The sequence below is a fragment of the Scyliorhinus torazame genome, chromosome 21, assembly GCF_047496885.1.
Source record: "Scyliorhinus torazame isolate Kashiwa2021f chromosome 21, sScyTor2.1, whole genome shotgun sequence".
NCBI classification, from domain to species: domain Eukaryota; kingdom Metazoa; phylum Chordata; class Chondrichthyes; order Carcharhiniformes; family Scyliorhinidae; genus Scyliorhinus; species Scyliorhinus torazame.
The window spans coordinates 9,185,195-9,203,982 of record NC_092727.1 but is presented as its reverse complement, the minus strand read 5'-3'; the positions used below and the strand labels follow the sequence as shown (position 1 = coordinate 9,203,982).

The 18,788-nt window shown below is 50.2% G+C and overlaps 1 protein-coding gene across 3 annotated transcripts in view; it reads right to left on the bottom strand.

Moving 5' to 3' along the window:
- Window positions 1–564: 564 nt before the first annotated feature.
- The window catches only part of LOC140398149 (transmembrane protease serine 4-like), a 50,634-nt gene continuing 32,410 nt past the window's right edge, over window positions 565–18,788 (bottom strand). For all 3 annotated transcript variants that reach the window (XM_072486465.1, XM_072486467.1, XM_072486466.1), the window contains exons 8-13: window positions 13,085–13,244; window positions 12,230–12,399; window positions 9,008–9,103; window positions 7,745–7,887; window positions 6,510–6,659; window positions 565–2,461 (exon numbers count right to left, since the gene is read on the bottom strand). In XM_072486465.1, coding sequence (XP_072342566.1) covers window positions 2,450–2,461; window positions 6,510–6,659; window positions 7,745–7,887; window positions 9,008–9,103; window positions 12,230–12,399; window positions 13,085–13,244 — 731 coding nt within the window. In that variant the 3' untranslated portion in view covers window positions 565–2,449. The remainder of the gene's footprint in view (window positions 2,462–6,509; window positions 6,660–7,744; window positions 7,888–9,007; window positions 9,104–12,229; window positions 12,400–13,084; window positions 13,245–18,788) is intronic.

Sequence of the window (18,788 nt, the reverse complement as noted above, 5' to 3'; positions counted from 1 at the left end):
TGGCAGGAGCTACCAGCGAACCTGTAGTGCAGGTCCTACCTTACATCTCCTAATACCCGAGCGGGGGATCTTATAGAAACATATAAAATTAGGAAGGGAATAGATAGGATAGATGCGGGCAGGTTGTTTCCACTGGCGGGTGAAAGCAGAACAGGGGGGCATGGCCTCAAAATAAGGGGAAGTAGATTTAGGACTGAGTTTAGGAGGAACTTCCTCACCCAAAGGGTTGTGAATCTATAGAATTCCTTGCCCAGTGAAGCAGTTGAGGCTCCTTCATTAAATGTTTTTAAGATAAAGATAGATAAACTTTTTGAAGAATAAAGGGATTAAGGGTTATGGTGTTCGGGCCGGAAAGTGGAGCTGAGTCCACAAAAGATCAGCCATGATCTCATTGAATGGTGAAGCAGGCTCGAGGGGCCAGATGGCCTACTCCTGCTCCTAGTTCTTATGTTCTTATGTTCTTATTACGGTGGTTCACCACACCACCATCTTCCCCCGCTCCAATCACACTCTCCCTTTAAGGATGAACAACTCCCCATCTTCCAGTCACCACAGACACAGATCTGAAGAGGTGGTCAATTATTTATTTAAAAACTCTGAAAATTCAGACGCAAAGACATAAAAAGAACAAAAAAATGTTGACACGCAATTTGGCTCCAGCATTTAAGACTGGCACTTCAAGTCACTTGATGTGGGGGACTGGGAGAACAAGCAGTAAACTGTGGAAGCCTTAAACCCCTGTCCATGCAATAACTTAACACCCGAGAGTATCAGCACAATGACAGATGGGCAAGCACCTGAGAGAAACTGACCTATAACCCCCCAGGGGGCGTCAGTCACCTCTGGTCAACAGAATGAAAAATTGGGCAGCATGGTATCAGGGCTGCGCCCTTCCCTGGGCCAAATGCACCCCATGTTCAACAGGCATTTCTCATCCTCATTTTAAGGCAGAATTTTTTAAAAAGTGCACCTTGCCTCAGATTTACATCAATCGTAAGGAAGGATTGACCCGGATTCCCGTAAACAAAATTCTTCTGGAAAATTCGCCCTGCATTTTACAGAATGGAACACATTCAAAAATCCATAAAATCACGTACAGTAATAACTAGCATAAAACAAGTTTAGATTCACCCTGAGTATGAATTCATCAAGTGTTTCCTCATTGGCATTCGTCAGTCTAATTAAACTTGACCGTTTCCAACACTGGCCATCACCTCAAAAGTCGTATTGAAATCCAGCCCAGTCTTCTCTCCATGGGGCCAGACTCCGTTCAAAGCTGCGCCACCAGTCCCTTCAATCTCACTTTGAATAGATACAATCAAAAACGAGTGGCATAGACTGGGCAGCACAAGGAGCCTTCCATTTCACATCCATCAGTGCTAGACGGACGAGGGGGTGGGGTGGGAATTACCCAGCGACATCCCAGATGTGGGATGGCTCATTGCAGACACCGACAAAGGTGCCCGAGACGGGTAGAGGTGCCATTTCTGAACACCAACATTGCCAGTCTCCAGTATATAATCAAACACACAAAAATCATTATTTTTCTTCTAACAATGGGTTTGAAAGTTGGGGTGTGCTGAGAGATTTGAGGGGATAGGAATCACCAGGACACCACAACCTCCCAAAAATGCTAGGCTCAGACAGACAGCAAGTACCCCCCCCCCCTCCTCCCTCAAACCCCTCGTCCTCACTGCTTTATATATCCTTTTTTTTTTTTAAAAAGTGTAAAAATATAAGTCTTATATACATTAAACGTAGAAACCCAGGTTATTAAGCCCATGTTTTAAAAAATTAAAATTAAGCACCAATCAAACTTTTCGTCCCATAATCAGATTGTTGATTGGTCACCCTGTAATCTGCTGTGCAAACATCTGGTCAGCCTATTGGATATTTCAATCTAAAGTAGCCAATCAGAAAGAATTTTTTAAAAATCTAGTTGTCCAATTTTCAACTTGAAATGACAAGTCCATGGGGCAATGGTATTTTTTCCTCTTAGAATTATGGAGGTTTGACCCACTAGAAGGTGCCTGGTTATAATTGACAATCAAGGCAGTCACCCCAGAGAAATGAATTGGCAAACCCCAGCCCTCGTTCCCGTTGCATTCTGGCACATTTCAACATTTGACACCATTGTGAGATGGTTTACAATCTTCGACTTTACAGAGTTTACACTATTTTAAAAAAGGTAACCACGGATCTGAGCATTTGCCCAAATCTAGTGTGCGAGCTCCATTACAGAGGGTCGCCGAGGCAGCTGGACTCTGGGGATGTTTGTATTCTTTCATTCCAGGGTGTTCAACAAAGGCAAGGCAGCCGAACAGTTCAAAGTGGGTCCACTGGGTCCCTGATCAATGTTCAATAAAGTGCACGGAGTGAAGATCTCCCACAAGTCCAGGAAACTTGGCCCAGGCCCAAGGCGGACTTCTTTCCCCCAAACCTCTCCTCCTCATCGCTGTGTCTAAATATAAATATTAAAATGCATTTATTACTAAACAACGTGCATAGTTACGTTTAACAAGGTCAATTAAAATAAGCGAACACTGGGGTTTATTTCCAGAGGAGTAAAATTGAAATGTGAGAAATATTGTGTTAAAATCATTCTCAAATCTTGGTTATATCACACTTCCCATTCACGGTTCTGACTTCCTTGCAAAAGGCGGCTCTGGGGAAGGTGCAAAATAAAAAAGGTTTGCAAGGGTGACATCAGAGCTGACAGGGAAAACAGTCAGGAAAGGTGGGACAGGCTGCGGCACCTTTCTCTCAAAAAAATAGTCAGGATGGCATAATAGAGATCTTTTAAATTATCAAATGTTTGATCAGATAAATAGGGAAAAGGTGTTTCACTTTTCGGGGTTAAAAATGCAAGACAGAAATCGAACAGGGAATTCCGGAGAAGTTATATACGGAGTGGTTTGAATGTGGAACTCAGTAGTTAAGATACAGATTCATTTGAAGGAAGGTTGGATAAACACGAGAAGGATATGCTGATGGGTGAGATGGAGAGAGGTGGGAGGAGCCTCATATGGAACATAAACATCAGCACAAGCCAGGTGGGCCGAATGGCCTGGCTCTGGGCATACATCTATAATATAGAAATATTCACATCCCAAATAGAACAACATCTCATCAGCATCATGCAAGTTCGAATATTTTAAATGTGGAAGACATTGTAAATAACTTATTGGATGCTTGGGAAAGTAAATCCAAAACTCATCCCAACAACTTACATTTATACAGCATCTTTAATCTAGCAAACTGTGGCAAACTGTTTTGCAGGAGCGCCGTGTAATATGTAATGCAGACCAAGACCAGCAGCGCGGGTTCAATTCCCGTTTAGGCCTCCCCGAACAGGCGGTGGAATGTGGTGACTAGGGGCTTTTCACAGTAACTTCATTGAAGCCTACTTGTGACAATAAGCTATTATTAATATCGGACACCAAATCATCATTAGATCAGGTGACTAAAAGCTCGATCAAGGGGGCAGGTTGTCAGGAGTGTCTTTAAAAAAGGAAAGCAAGGTGCAGAGGATTAGGGAAGGAATCCCAGAACTTAAGGCCCAGACAGATGATGGTATGCCAGTCTGTGATGCTACGGTTAAAATCAATGGTGTTCAAGAAGCCGGAAATTGAAAGATCTCAAAGTTTGATGGCCGGAGGAGTTTCGGCAGGGGAGGGGGGTGGGCTAATAAGAACTAGGAGCAGGAGTAGGCCATCTGGCCCCTCGAGCCTGCTCCACCATTCAATGAGATCATGGCTGATCTTTATTGGACTCAGCTCCACTATCCGGCCCGAACACCATAACCCTTAACCCCTTTATTCTTCAAAAAACTATCTATCTTTTTCTTAAAAACATTTAATGAAGGAGCCTCTACTGCTTCACTGGGCAAGGAATTCCATAGATTCACAACCCTTTGGGTGAAGAAGTTTCTCCTAAATTCAGTCCTAAATCTACTTCCCCTTATTTTGAGGCTATGCCCCCTAGTTCTGCTTTCACCCGCCAGTGGAAACAACCTGCCCGCATCTATCCTGTCTATTCCCTTCATAATCTTATATGTTTCTATAAGATCCCCCCCATCCTTCTAAATTCCAACGAGTACAGTCCCAGTCTACTCAACCTCTCCTCGTAATCCAACCCCTTCAGATCTGGGATTAACCTAGTGAATCTCCTCTGCACACCCTCCAGTGCCAGTACGTCCTTTCTCAAGTAAGGAGACCAAAACTGAACACAATACTCCAGGTGTGGCCTCACTAACACCTTATACAATTGCAGCAGAACCTCCCTAGTCTTAAACTCCATCCCTCTAGCAATGAAGGACAAAATTCCATTTGCCTTCTTAATCACCTGTTGCACCTGTAAACCAACTTTTTGCGACTCATGCACGAGCACACCCAGGTCTCTCTGCACAGCAGCATATTTTAATATTTTATCATTTAAATAATAATCCCTTTTGCTGTTATTCCTACCAAAATGGATAACCTCACATTTGTCAACATTGTATTCCAAATGCCAGACCCTAGCCCATTCACTTAGCCTTTCCAAATCCCTCTGCAGACTTCCAGTATCCTCTGCACTTTTTGCTTTACCACTTATCTTAGTGTTGTCTGCAAACTTGGACACATTGCCCTTGGTCCCGAACTCCAAATCATCTATGTAAATTGTGAACAGTTGTGGGCCCAACACGGATCCCTGAGGGACACCACTAGCTACTGATTGCCAACCAGAGATTATAATCAAACTGAATTTCAGTCAAGTATTTTCCTCGAGTGTTTGTTCCATGTTTGATACAGCCACTAGGTGGCAGGAAAGCTTCACATGAAGAGTCAGCATGGCGAGGGGGACAGAGAGGGAGAGGGCAGTAACCCTGACTGTTTATTGCTGCTTCCCTCGGTAACACAGGGAGTGAAGTGGATTGCAGTGTTCACTGTAACCCAGGCCGAGCACAAGCCAGAGATCAAACCAGTGAAGGGTACTGACGTGTTGAGTGTGGCAAGGGAATTACCTAATCATTTGGCCCCTCCCTCAACATTTTGTTTATTTTGTTCGTTATTTACAGAGAAAGTAGAATAGTGGGGGAATTGGGAGCGTGCGGAGTTTGGTGGGGGTGAGGGGGGGGGGGGGTGCTAGTGTGCCAGGTGGGAGGAGGGGGCTATATGCCAATGTGATGGATGGGTGGGGGGTTGAGAGTAGTGTTGCAGTGTAATGGGTGGGGTGAGGGCAGTGTGCCAGTGTGATTGGGGGTGGGGGAGTGGTGTTGAGGGTGGTCCCAGTGTGATGGGTGGGGTGAGGGTAGTGTGCCGGTGTGATGATGGGTGATGGTGTGGGGGGGTTTATGTTAACGAGGGGTGAGCCGGGGGGGTGGGGAGGGGGTGTTGAGGGCAGTGTGACGTGTGGTGATATGCATCACTGTAAATACACAAGGGGTTAATGTAGATCGTATACAAAATTATGAGGGGCATAGACAGAGTGGATAGTCAGAGGCTTTTCCCCAGGGTAGAGGGGTCAATTACTAGGGGGCATAGGTTTAAGGTGAGAGGGGCAAGGTATGGAGTAGATGTACGAGGCAAGTTTTTTACGCAGAGGGTAGTGGGTGCCTGGAACTCGCTACCGGAGGAGATGGTGGAAGCAGGGACGATAGGGACATTTAAGGGGCATCTTGACAAATATATGAATAGGATGGGAATAGAAGGATACGGACCCAGGAAGTGTAGAAGATTGTAGTTTAGTCGGGCAGTATGGTCGGCACGGGCTTGGAGGGCTGAAGGGCCTGTTCCTGTGCTGTACATTTTTTTGTTCTTTGTTTTGTTTGTAGATACATAGAACATAGAAAATACAGCACAGAACAGGCCCTTCGGCCCACGATGTTGTGCCGAACCTTTGTCCTAGATTAATCATAGATTATCATCGAATTTACAGTGCAGAAGGACGCCATTCGACCCCGAGTCTGCACCGGTTCTTGGCAAAAGCACCCTACCCAAACTCAACACCTCCACCCAACACCAAGGGCAATCTTGGACACTAAGGGCAATTTATCATGGCCAATCCACCTTACACTAGGACGGAGTAAACACTAGAGGGAGCACCAGAGACATCATGACACACAGATATTCAACCAATAGGTCAGTAAGATAGGACACGACCAATGGGCAGTCAAGACACACCCAGATGCGACACTACCACTAGGGGGCTACCCATATAAAAGGACAGGGCACACATGCTCTTTCTCTTTCCACAGGCAACACTCAGAGAGACAGGGGCAAATCAGGAAGCATCGCACCCACCGCATAGATTAGAGCAGACTGGTTAGTTAGACTGAGTTATTATAGCAAGATTAGCAGGAGAGTCGAACTCAAGTAGGAGAATTGCTAACTGTTCAATAAATGTGTTAAGCCTATCTCCAAGTCTGAACCTTCCTTTGTCAGAGTATACGTCAAGGAAGCAGCTTATGCTACGTGAAGAAGCATATTTTAACATGATGGGGATGGGAATAGTGCCCCTCTCATACTTACACTCATGACATTGTAGATCCAGTCGAGCTGTGCAGTCACATCACTGTAAACTCCGGGACGATTGGGACGGGCACATCCACTGCCCCAGCTCACAATCCCAATTAGCTGCCAGTGCATTTGGTGGTAAACTAATGGGCCCCCACTGTCCCCCTGAAAAGAGACAGAATGGCAAATTCAACAGACCACCTGACAGAATCTCACATTCAATATGCAGCATCACACTCGAGTGTACACGCCCAGGAACACAGGAACTGGGTGGGCCAATCAGCTCCTCAAGCCTGACCCAACATGGATTTAGGCTGTGGCTTTTTTTTTTTTTGCATCTCACAAAACTTGACTCAGTTCCAAACGAGATTTCACTTAAAATTCATCGGCTCCTCAATTCCAAAGTGGCTGACACTCAATAGATTGAGGGAGCTGAAATAATGTCGACTTGCAACCTCTTCCCTTGATAGAGTTGGTATTGCCCTGGGTAGAGCACGGTGATGCCCTGGGTTACTCCCCCAGGAGACCATTCGCAGAGCAAGAGTACAGATGGTCAGCAGAACACTGGGCAATGAATGGTGTGGGGAGTGGCAGGGGAGAAGGTGGGTGAATACCACCAGTCCCCAGCCCACCCACAAAACGGTTGGAAATCCAAGTGACAATTTAATACAGACAGGAGGAAAGGTGCATTTGGTGGGAGGAATAAAGGTTAATTCCTGCATGGGGAGAGAAAAAAAACCCAGCCGAAATGCAGAGAGGTGGGTGACCCGACCGAGGGATTTAAAATGATAAAGGTGTTTGGAAAAGGTGGGCACCAACAATGTTATTGCTCAAGAGGAATCCAGCCCTAGGACCGAAAATCCAAAATACGATTAATAAATCTATTAATTAATTCAGTTTAAAAACAGATAAATTGAAATGAAATGAAAATCGCTTATTGTCACGAGTAGGCTTCAAATGAAGTTACTGTGAAAAGCCCCTAGTCGCCACATTCCGGTGCCTGTTCGGGGAGGTTGGTACGGGAAAACATCTGGTGGCAGAAGGCTTCAATTGGATCCAATATCCTGTTCACATGCTGTGGGTTTTATACAATGTTTAAAACAAGGAAGATCAGTTAGAGAATCGGACATCTGATCGAAGTGAGCAGTAATTACAGTTTCTCCCACCACTGCTCACTCAGCTCAGAGCAGGACTCAAACTCGATAACCTCCTGCCTCGTTCAGGGACCTGGCTCTGCGTCATTCCCATACCTGACATGCGTCCACCTTGCCAGCCAGGTACCCTGCGCACAGCATACGATTGGTGATCTGCCCACCGTAATACTGTCTCTGGTTGCAAACGTCCCGGTCAATCAGCGTTACGTTAGCCTGTTGAAGACTAGTTGACACTTTACCTGTTTATATACAAAAAAAAAGAATCAGAACAGGAGCTTGCCCTGACAGTTTGATTCAGCACTGAAGAGTGCACCACATGTAGAGGGTGACACCCACCTTCCCTGCTCGTTGGACATTAAAGATCCATCATCATCATCACCAACAGGCGAGTTCCCCCCCCACCCAATCTCCTGGCCAATATTTATCCCACAACCAACATCACAAAAAATGCTCAATATCACACTGATGTGGAAGCTGAAATTGGCTTCCTGGTTTCCCCACATGGCAACTAAGTATTTCAGAGGGTGGTGAGCATCTGGAACGGGCTGCCAGAGGCAGTGGTAGAGGCGGGTATGATTTTGTCTTTTAAAAAGCAGTTAGACAGTTACATGGACAGGGTGAGTATAGAGGGATATGGGCCAAATGCGGGCAAGTGGGACTAGCTTAGTGATAGAAGCTGGGCGGCATGGACAAGCTGAGCCGAAGGGCCTGTTTCCATGCTGTAAACATCTATGACACTAATTAATCTTTATTCCTCCAGCGCAGGCCTCTTGCACAACATTGATTTCCCTCATCCCACCATTAAGTGTCCATCCCTTCAACCAAAAGGGGAGAACTCCTTTCCTGAACATCGCCATCTCTCCTCACACCTCCTCGAAGACAGTTTGAAACCAACTTCCTTGACCAACCTTTCCTTACATATTTTGCCATCAGATTCGGTCTGATAATGCTCATGAGGTCTTGAGGCATATTGCTAGGTTAAAGGTTCTATATAAATGAAAATTGTCCTTGTGCTTTCAAACAGCCAATCACAGGTGTTTGGGGGTGGGGTGGTCAGAGATGGGCGTCAGGTAGCAAAAACCTCCCAGAATATGGCCAACCAGAATTGACAACATCACCATTTTAGAAACATCTGCTCGATTACTCCATTGGAGCATTAATCCCAAATTTGTTCGAGTGACCAACAGGAGATTTCTGGCAAGTTGTCAGTTAACAGGAGTTTTAAAGCTTTACTCCTTCCCCACCCCAAGATCAAACACAAACTCATTACCCCTGGACCAACTCATAAATAAATCCCTCTTTCCCAGCCACCTGTGAATGGATTATCTCTCATCTTGTAGTAACCGTGACGATACTTACCAAATTCCTTGGTGTAGCCCCAGCCGGTGACCCACGCCATGTTTTTCTTTGGAAATTGAGCATTGTGGTTGGGTAAACAAACAGGACGGATGTAATCTTGAATCAAGAAACGGAGAAAGATTATTAAATAGGAAGAGATTGCGTTCGGAGCAAAATAAGTGTTTGTGGGCTGAGGGACACAAACTTAACCTTGGACAGAACCAGTGTGACCCCGAGTCAGATAGAGACAGAAAATGAGCTGTTTTGTTTCTCATTACCACATTTCTCAACGTACAGGTCAATGTGGCGTCTGAGTTGAATTGATTAGATTTAAGACTTTTCCAAACTCCACTCATAGACAAGTCAAAAGTGCTCTCAGCCAAGACCAGACCAGGAAAACCGGTTCAGTTCTAATCTCCGTCAGTACATCAGATAGATAGCACCGACCTGTATTGAACCCGCAGCATTCAGCTCGTTGCATCAACACATACTCTTCCAATTTCTGTTCGATGTTAGTCCAACTGTCTTCCATCCATGGTTTGCTTTTGTGGCTGAAACAGAACACATCTTACCCAATTCCCAAACATTTGTCGGGTCGGCTCCGTATTTATGGTGAACAGCCATTGGCGGGATTCTCCGACCCCCCCCACCGGGTCGGAGAATCGCCAGGGGTCGGCATGAATCCCGCCACCACTGCCTTCCGAATCCTCCAGCCCCCCCAAAAAATCGCCCAGGCGTGAATCGTGCCGCCCATCTCGGAGAATGGCGGGGACCAGCGCGACGCAATGGCCCGCGATGGGCCGAAGCCCGGACCATTTAACGAGGGTCCCGCCGGCGTAAATCAAGGTTGGTCCCTACCGGCGGGACCCAGCTCCGTGGGCGGCCTCCGGGGTTCTCCGAGAATCCCGCCCCACATTCCTGCCATTTTCTTCTGCACATTTCATGGCATCCAGCTTGAACACGGTGGGGTTGGATTAACGTGACTTGACTGGAAGTATTGTGGCATGAGGTATGGGGGGCGGGATTCTCCACCCCCACGCCGAAGTGGCCACGCCGTCGTGAACGCCGTCGAGGTTCACGACGGCACGAAACGGCCCCGGTCCCGACCGATTCAGGCCCTGACAATGGGCCAGTATCGGGGCCGCGTCATCTACACGCGCCAGGCCTTGTCGCCGCGTAAAAGCGGCACCGCATAGATGACGCGGCCGGCGCCGCATAATGGACGTCATTCGCGCATGCGTGTTTGCCGTCCTGTCCAAATCCGCCCCGCAAGAAGATGGGGGACGGATCTTGCGGGGCGGTGGAAGGAAGGAGGTCGTCCTTCAGAGGACGGCCCGACGATCGGTGGGCACCGATCGCGGGCCACCCCACATTTAAAGTGCAGGATCCCCCCTCGCCCCCCCCCCCCCCCACCCCCACAGGACGTCCCCCCCCAGCGTTCACTCACCGCCCACGACTGTAGCGACCAGGTGTGGACGGCGCTGGGGGGCACCCGCCGTTTTGGCCTGGCCACTCGGCCCATCCGGGCCTGAGAATAGCGGGGGTGCTGGAGAATCGCCATTTTCGGTGTCTCCGGCGATTCTCCGGCCCGCGAAACTCGACAGGGCCGTTCCCGCCGCTTGGGAGAATCGCGGGAGGGCGTCGGACCGGCGTCTCAGGAAACTTTGGCGGCCCAGGCGATTCTCCCAACCGTCGTGGGAGTGGAGAATCGCGCCCGGGGTTTGCGTGGATTTATTTATCAGATGTCGGCATTGAAAATCCATTTAAATGATAGCTATGTCGAAGTGGTGTATAAGACAACGCCTGACCTTCAGGAGAAAGAAAGTCTCATCCTAAGCCAAGAATGGGTTGTGAGAGTAGCCCCACAATTGGATGCAGGGTTGAGGAATACTGAGCAGGGAGCAGCGATCACAGCCACATCCATGTGCATGCTATTCAGTGGGATGGAAGTGATGGGCTATAACCCCATGCTTGCACATTGAGGGAGGGCAGGAGTAAGTTTGGCTCTAGTAGTTCCCACATTGAATGTCTTACCCATGTTGCCAGGAATAATAAGAAACATCACCCTGCCGCTGCCGCACACATTGAACTCCCAACCTCAGTGCGAGCCAGCACCACTATCGCAGAAAACTTCCAAGATGGTAAGCAAGTAGAAAACTGCACTGGAACGTTCTTAGTGAAGATATTTTCACTAGGTTGGGGTTAGTAGCTAGTTAACAATCAAACGCAGTTTAATGGTTGGAGGTCAGTTATCTCAATTCCAGGACATCATTGCAGGAGTTCCTCAGGGCAGTGTCCTCGGCCCAACCATCTTCAGCTGCGTCATCAATGACCTTCCTTCCATCATAAGGTCAGATGTTGAGATGTTCGCTGATAAATGCACATGATAAATGCACAATGTTCAGCACCATTCGTGACTCCTCAGACCAGGTGGAAATGCAGTAATACCTGGACAATATCCAGGCTTGGGCAGATAAGTGGCAAGTAATATCCATGACACGCAAGAACCAGACAATAACCATCTCCAATGAGACAATTGGACTACTGCCGCTTGGCATTCAATGGCATGACCCTGGGGGTTACCATTAACCACAAAGTAACTGGACTACTGCGACTACAAGTGCAGGTCAGAGGCTAAGAATCCTGCAGTGAGTAACTCACTTCCCAACTCCACAAAGCCTGTCCATCTCCAAGGCACATGTCAGGAGCCTGATGGAATACTCTCCAATCGCCTGGATGAGTACAGTTCCACTCAAGATGCTCGAAACCATCCAGGACAAAGCAGCCCCACTTAATTGGCACCCATTTCAGAAACATTCACTTCCTCCACCACTGATGCACAGTGGCAGCCGTGTGTACCATCTATAAGATGCACTGCAGGAACTCACCATGGCAGCATCTTACAAACTCTGGACCTCTACCATTTAACAGGATAACGGCAGCAGATCCTTGGAAACAGCACCTGGAAGCTCCCCTCCAAGTCACTCACCATCCCAACTCGGAAATATATCCCCGTTCCTTCACTATCGTTGGGTCGAAATCCTGGAATTCCCTCCCTAACACCTCAGTGAGTGTACCTACACCACATTGACTGCAGCGGTTCAGTAAGGCAGGTCAGCACCACATTCAAGGACATTTAGGGATGGGCAATAAATGCTGGCCCTGCCAACGACACCCACATCCCACAAACAGGAATTTTAAGAGATGAACAGGGCTCACTTGTGTGCTTAAACTGGACCTTACCTGTGTAGGGTAAAGATGATCTCACTTTAACAAGCGCAAAGTCATAGTCACTGGTCCGTGAGTTGTACTTTCCATTTGTCACGATCTTCAGAACCGAGAAGCTGCTTCCCCCGGAGTACAGAGTCTCACTCCCAGCATATACCTTCCAGTTCCCAATCTGATGATATTCCCTGGAATAAACAACTCCAGTCAGCTGTGCTGTACCTGTCCTGGGAGTGTTTGATGGGGACAGTGTAGAGGGAGCCTTACTCTGTATCTAACCCCGTGCTATACCTGTCCTGGGAGTGTTTGATGGGCATAGTGTAGAGGGAGCTTTACTTTGTATCTAACCCAGTGCTGTACCTGTCCTGGGAGTGTTTGATGGAGACAGTGTAGAGGGAGCTTTACTCTGTATCTAACCCCGTGCTGTCCCTGCCCTGGGAGTGTTTGATGGGGACAGTGTAGAGGGAGCTTTACTCTGTATCTAACCCTGTGCTGTACCTGTCCTGGGAGTGTTTGATGGGGACAGTGTAGAGGGAGCTTTACTCTGTATCTAACCCCGTGCTGTCCCTGCCCTGGGAGTGTTTGATGGGGACAGTGTAGAGGGAGCTTTACTCTGCATCTAACCCCATGCTGTACCTGTCCTGGGAGTGTTTGATGGGGGCAGTGTAGGGGGAGCTTCACTCTAGATCTAACCCCATGTAACACTGGTCCTAGGGGTGTTTGATGGGACAGTGTAGACAGAGTGATTGATGGGATACGGGTGAGAGGTGAGATGTTGCTGGTGGAATGGATCGGGTGAAAGTGCGATGTGGAGGTTGGGAAAGTGGAATTTACTTGATGCGGGACGGAGAGCGTCGTTACTTACACACTTACTCTGGGAAACAGTGAGCGGCAGTGAGGACCCATTGGGAATTGATGATGCTGCCACCACACAGGTGCTGGTTCTTATATTGAAGGCTGATCTGCCAGGGCCATTCATCAATACTGGCGTCCGTACCCCCTACAATCCGGTCAGTCGCACTTCGCTGACACCCTGAAACATTTCAAGACAAAATATCTGATAGGTTATTATCTCTCAGTTGGAACTGAACAATTCTTCAGGATAATCTATAAATCCAAACTACTCATAGGAACAACTGTAGGTGCAGAAGAATCTTTCCCAATTGCTCTTCTTCCTTTATTGATGAACAATAGAGAAAGCAGAAACATAGCCAATTGTCCCAAAAGTGGATTCCACAATGCAATTTCTGGAGAAAGATGCACTAGGACCAATCATTTTTTTAAAAAAATTTTTAAATATATTTATTCAAATTTTTCAACAAATTTTCAACAAACCCCCCCCCCCCCCCCAAACAAGAAGAAACTAAAACACAACAATCAGAAATTATACATTGGATTTCCCCCATATACAATAACCCCTCATATAACATTTAAAAACACAAATAGGGAAAAAAAACCTTCACCCAAATGCCACCCCAAAAGAAACTCCCCCCTCCCCCCCTCCTGCTGACCTCCTCCTAACGCTCCACAAGATAGTCTAGGAACGGTTGTCACCACGTGAGGAACCCTTGCACAGACCCTCACAAGGCAAACTTTATCCTCTCCAGCTTAATGAACCCTGCCATGACATTATCCAAGCTTCCACGCTAGGGGGCTTCGCATCTTTCCATAGTAGCAAAATCCTCCGCCGGGCTACCAGGGACGCAAAGGCCAGAATACCGGCCTCTTTCACCTCCTGCACTCCCGGCTCGTCCGCTACCCCAAATGATGCCAATCCCCAGCTCGGCTTGACCCGGGCGTTCACCACCTTGGACATAGTCCTCGCAAAACCCCTCCGAAACCCATCCAACACCGGGCACGACCAGAACAGATGGACGTGGTTTGCCGGGCTCCCCGAGCACCTCCCACACCTGTCCTCCACCCCAAAGAACCTACTCAACCTCGCCCCTGTCATATGCGTTCTGTGAGTAACTTTGAACTGTATTAGGCTGAGCCTGGTGCAAGAGGAGGAAGAATTAACCCTACTCAGGGCATCAGCCACAGGCCCTCATCTATCTCCTCCCCAAGCTCCTCCTCCCACTTGCCCTTTAACTCCTCCACCGAGGCCTCCTCTTCCTTCAGCTCCTGGTAAACCGTCGAAACCTTGCCTTCTCCAACCCATACACCCGAAATCACCCTGTCCTGAATCCCACGTGCCGGAAGCAGCGGGAATTCCCTCACCTGCCGCCTCACAAACGCCCTCACTTGCATGTACCTGAAAGTGTTTCCCGGGGGTAGCCCAAACTCCTCCTCCAGCACCCCTAGGCTCGCAAACGTCCCATCGATGAACAGGTCCCCTATTCTTCTAATCCCTGCCCGATGCCAGCTCCGAAACCCCCCATCCATCCTTCCCGGGACGAACCGATGATTCTCCCGAATCGGGGACCAAACCAAGGCTCCCACCTCGCCCGTGTCACCTCCACTTCCCCCAAACCTTCAGTGTCGCTGCCACCACCGGACTCGTGGTGTACCTTGTCGGCGAGAGCGGCAGCAGTGCCGTCACCAGCGCCCTCAGGCTCGTGCCCACACAGGACGCCAGCTCTAGCCTCTTCCACGTCGCACCCTCTCCCTCCATTACCCACTTATGGATCATCGCCACATTGGCAGCCCAATAATAGCCACACAAATTCGGCAGCACCAGCCCCCTCCTGTCCCTGCTATGCTCCAGAAACACCCTCTTCACCCTCGGGATCTTATTCGCCCACACAAATCCCATGATGATCCTGCTTACCCGTTTGAAAAAGGCCTTGGGGATCAAAATGGGAAGGCACTGGAACACAAAGAGGAACCTCAGGAGGACCGTCATTTTGACCGACTGCACCCTACCCGCTAGTGAGAGTGGCAGCATATCCCATCTTTTAAAATCCTCCTCCATCTGCTCCACCAACCGCGTCAAATTGAGCTTGTGCAGGGCCCCCCAACTCCTAGCTACTTGGATCCCTAGGTACCGAAAGCTCCTTTCCGCCCTCTTCAGTGGTAGCTCGTCTATCCTCCTTCCCTGGTCCCCTGAATGCACCACAAAGAGCTCACTCTTCCCTACGTTGCGTTTATACCCCGAAAAGTCCCCAAAGATCCGCATGACCTCCGCCATCCCCTCCACTGGATCCGCCACATACAACAACAGGTCATCGCCATACAACGACATCCGGTGTTCCTCTTCCCCCCCGGACCAATCCCCTCCATTTCCTGGACTCCCTCAGTGCCATGGCCAGCGGCTCAATTGCCAGTGCAAACAACGAGGGGGATAAGGGGCACCCCCTGCCTCATCCCCCGGTACAGCCGAAAGTACTCCGACCTCCGCCGGTTAATAGCCACACTCGCCACCGGGGCTCTATATAGCAGCCTGACCCAACTGATGAACCCCTCCCCGAACCCAAACCTCCGTAACACTTCCCAAAGATACTCCCACTCCACCCGATCAAAGGCCTTCTCCACGTCCATAGCTGCCACTACCTCCGCTTCCCCCTCCACCAAGGGCATCATAACCACATTGAGGAGCCTCCGCACATTTGTATTTAGCTGCCTACCCTTCACAAATTTCGTCTGGTCCTCATGAATCACCCCCGGGACACAGTCCTCAATTCTCGTAGCCAGCACCTTCGCCAGCAAACTTAGCGTCAACATTGAGGAACGAGATCGATCTATACGACCCACATTGCAATGGATCCTTGTCCCGCTTCAAGATCAAAGAAATCAGCGCCCTGGACATTGTCGGGGGGGGGGGGGGGGGGGGGCAAGGTCCCCCCTCCCTTGCCTTATTAAAAGTCCTCACTAGCAACGAGCCCAGCAGGTCCACGTATTTCCTGTAAAATTCAACCGGGAACCCATCCGGCCCCGGGGCCTTCCCCGCCTGCATGCTCCCCAATCCTTTAACCAGCTCCTCCAGCCCAATCGGCGCCCCCAAACCAGCTACCACCTCCTCCTCCACCCTCAGGAACCTCAGCTGATCCAGGAATCGTCGCATTCCCTTCTCCCCCGCTGGGGGCTCAGACCTGTACTAATCCCCATAGAAGTCCCTAAATACCTTGTTTATTCTCACCGCACTCCGCACCGTATTCCCCCCTCTATCCTTGACTCCACCAATCTCCCTCGCTGCCTCTCTTACGAAGCTGATGTGCCAGCATCCGACTCGCCTTCTCCCCATACTCATACGCCGCCCCCTGCGCTTTCCTCCACTGTGCCTCTGCTTTCCCCGTGGTCCACAGGCCGAATTCCGTCTGGAGGTTCCGTCGCTCCCTAAGTAGCCCCTCCTCGGGGGCCTCTGCATACCTCCTGTCCACCCTTAAAATCTCCCCCACCAACCTCTCCCTCCCCTCTCTTCTCCCTGTGGGCCCTAATGGAGATTAGCTCGCCTTCAACGCCTCCCAGACTACCCTACCTGCACCTCCCTGTTGTCGTTGGCCTCCAAGTATCTTTCAGTACACTCCCCCACCCGCCCGCACACCCCCTCGTCCGCCAACAGTCCCACATAGAGGTGCCACAGCGGGCGCTGGTCCCTCTCCTCCCCCAACTCCTGCTCCACCCAATGTGGAGCGTGGTCAGAGATGGCTATGGCCGAATATTCCGTTCCCTCCACTTTTGGGATTAGCGCCCTACTCAAAATGAAAAAGTCTATCAGGGAGTAGGCTCTATGACCATGGGAAAAGAAAGAAAATTCCCTGGCCAGCGGCCTGGCAAACCTCCATGGATCCATTCCCTCCATCTGGTCCATAAACTCCCTGAGCACCTTGGCCGCAGCCAGCCTCTTACCCATCCTGGACCTAGAACGGTCCAGTGCTGGGTCCAGCACAGTGTTGAAGTCCCCCCCACCCCTCCCCATTATCAAGCTTCCTACCTCCAGATCCAGAATCCGACCCAACATGCGTTTCATAAATCTGGCATCATCCCAATTTGGAGCATATACGTTCACCAGTACCACCCGCATCCCCTGCAACCTACCGCTCACCATCACAGATTGACCTCCATTATCCACTACAATATTCAGTGCCTCGAACGACACCCACTTCCCCACCAGTATTGCAAACCCTCTGTTCTTCGCATCCAGCCCCGAATGAAAGACCTGCCCTACCCATCCCTTTCTCAGCCTAACCTGATCTGCCACCTTCAGATGTGCCTCCTGGAGCATAACCACGTCTGCCTTCTGTCCCTTTAAGTGCACGAACACCCGGGCCCTCTTGACCGGCCTGTTCAGGACCCTCACATTCCAAGTTATCAGCCGGATCGGGGGGGGGCTACTCGCCCTCGCACCGCACCCCCCCCCCCAGACTAGCCATCTCCTTTTCTAGGCCAGCCACGTGCCCGCGCCTCCCGCACCCTCCAGTCCCCCAGGCGGCGGACTCCCGCCCCGACTACCTCTCCTACTTCCAGCTCCCCTTTGACCATTGCAGCAGCAACCCAGTCCCCGTACCCCCCCCTCCCCCCCCGGCTAGATCCTCATCTAGCCATTTTGCTCCCCCCATGACACTCCCGTAAGTCAGCTGACTCCTGCTGACCCCGGCCTCTCCCGCCATTCCATCGACTTCCCAGTGAGAATCTCCCCACCCTTGGCAGTCGGTGTGCACTCCTCTCCAGCACCGCCCTCCCCAGCCCCCATCCTTCCCTAGCGTGGGAAAAAGCCCGCGCTTTCCTGAGCCGGCCCCGCCCCCTCTGGCGCAGCTCCTTTTTGCGGCCTTACCGCAACTCCCCATCCCCGGGCCTCCACCCCCCCTCTTCCTCCGCGGGGCCCTGCCCCTCCAACACCGACGCCCACACTCTCCCACAGCCCCCACATCAAAACCATTCACCCATCCCCACCCAACACCAAAATAAAAAGAACATTCCCCAAACGCATTAAACACAGTAAACATCCCCCCACGACAAACCCTCAGTTTGAGTCCAACTTTTCAGTCTGGATAAAGTTCCATGCCTCATCAGGCGTTTCAAAATAGTGGTGCCGATCTTGGAACGTGACCCACAATCGCGCTGGCTGCAGCATCCCGAACGTCACCCACCTTCCGATGGAGCACCGCCTTAGCCCGGTTAAAACCAGCTCTCCTCTTAGCCACCTCCGCACTCCAATCCTGGTAAATTCGGATCTCTGTGTTCTTCCACCTGCTGCTCCGCTCTTTTTTGGCCCATCTCAGGACGCACTCTCTGTCCATAAAGCGGTGGAACCTCACCACTACAGCCCTTGGCGGCCCGTTGGCTTTGGGTCTCCTTGCCAAGACCCGATGAGCCCCATCCAGCTCCAGGGGCCTCGGGAAAGCTCCCGCGCCCATCAGCGAATTGAACATCATGCTCATATATGCCCCGGCATCGGGCCCCTCCACTCCTTCAGGGAGACCCAGAATCCGAAGATTCGTCCTCCTCGACCTATTCTCCAGGTCCTCAAATTTTTCTGCTCACCTCTTGTGCAGCGCCTCGTGCACCTCCACCTTCACCGCCAGGCCCAAGTTCTTGTCCTCGTTCTCCGAGGCTTTTTGCCGCACCTCCCGGATCGCCGCCCCTTGGGCCTTCTGGGTCTCCACAAGCTTCTCAATCGCCGCCTTCATTGGTGCCA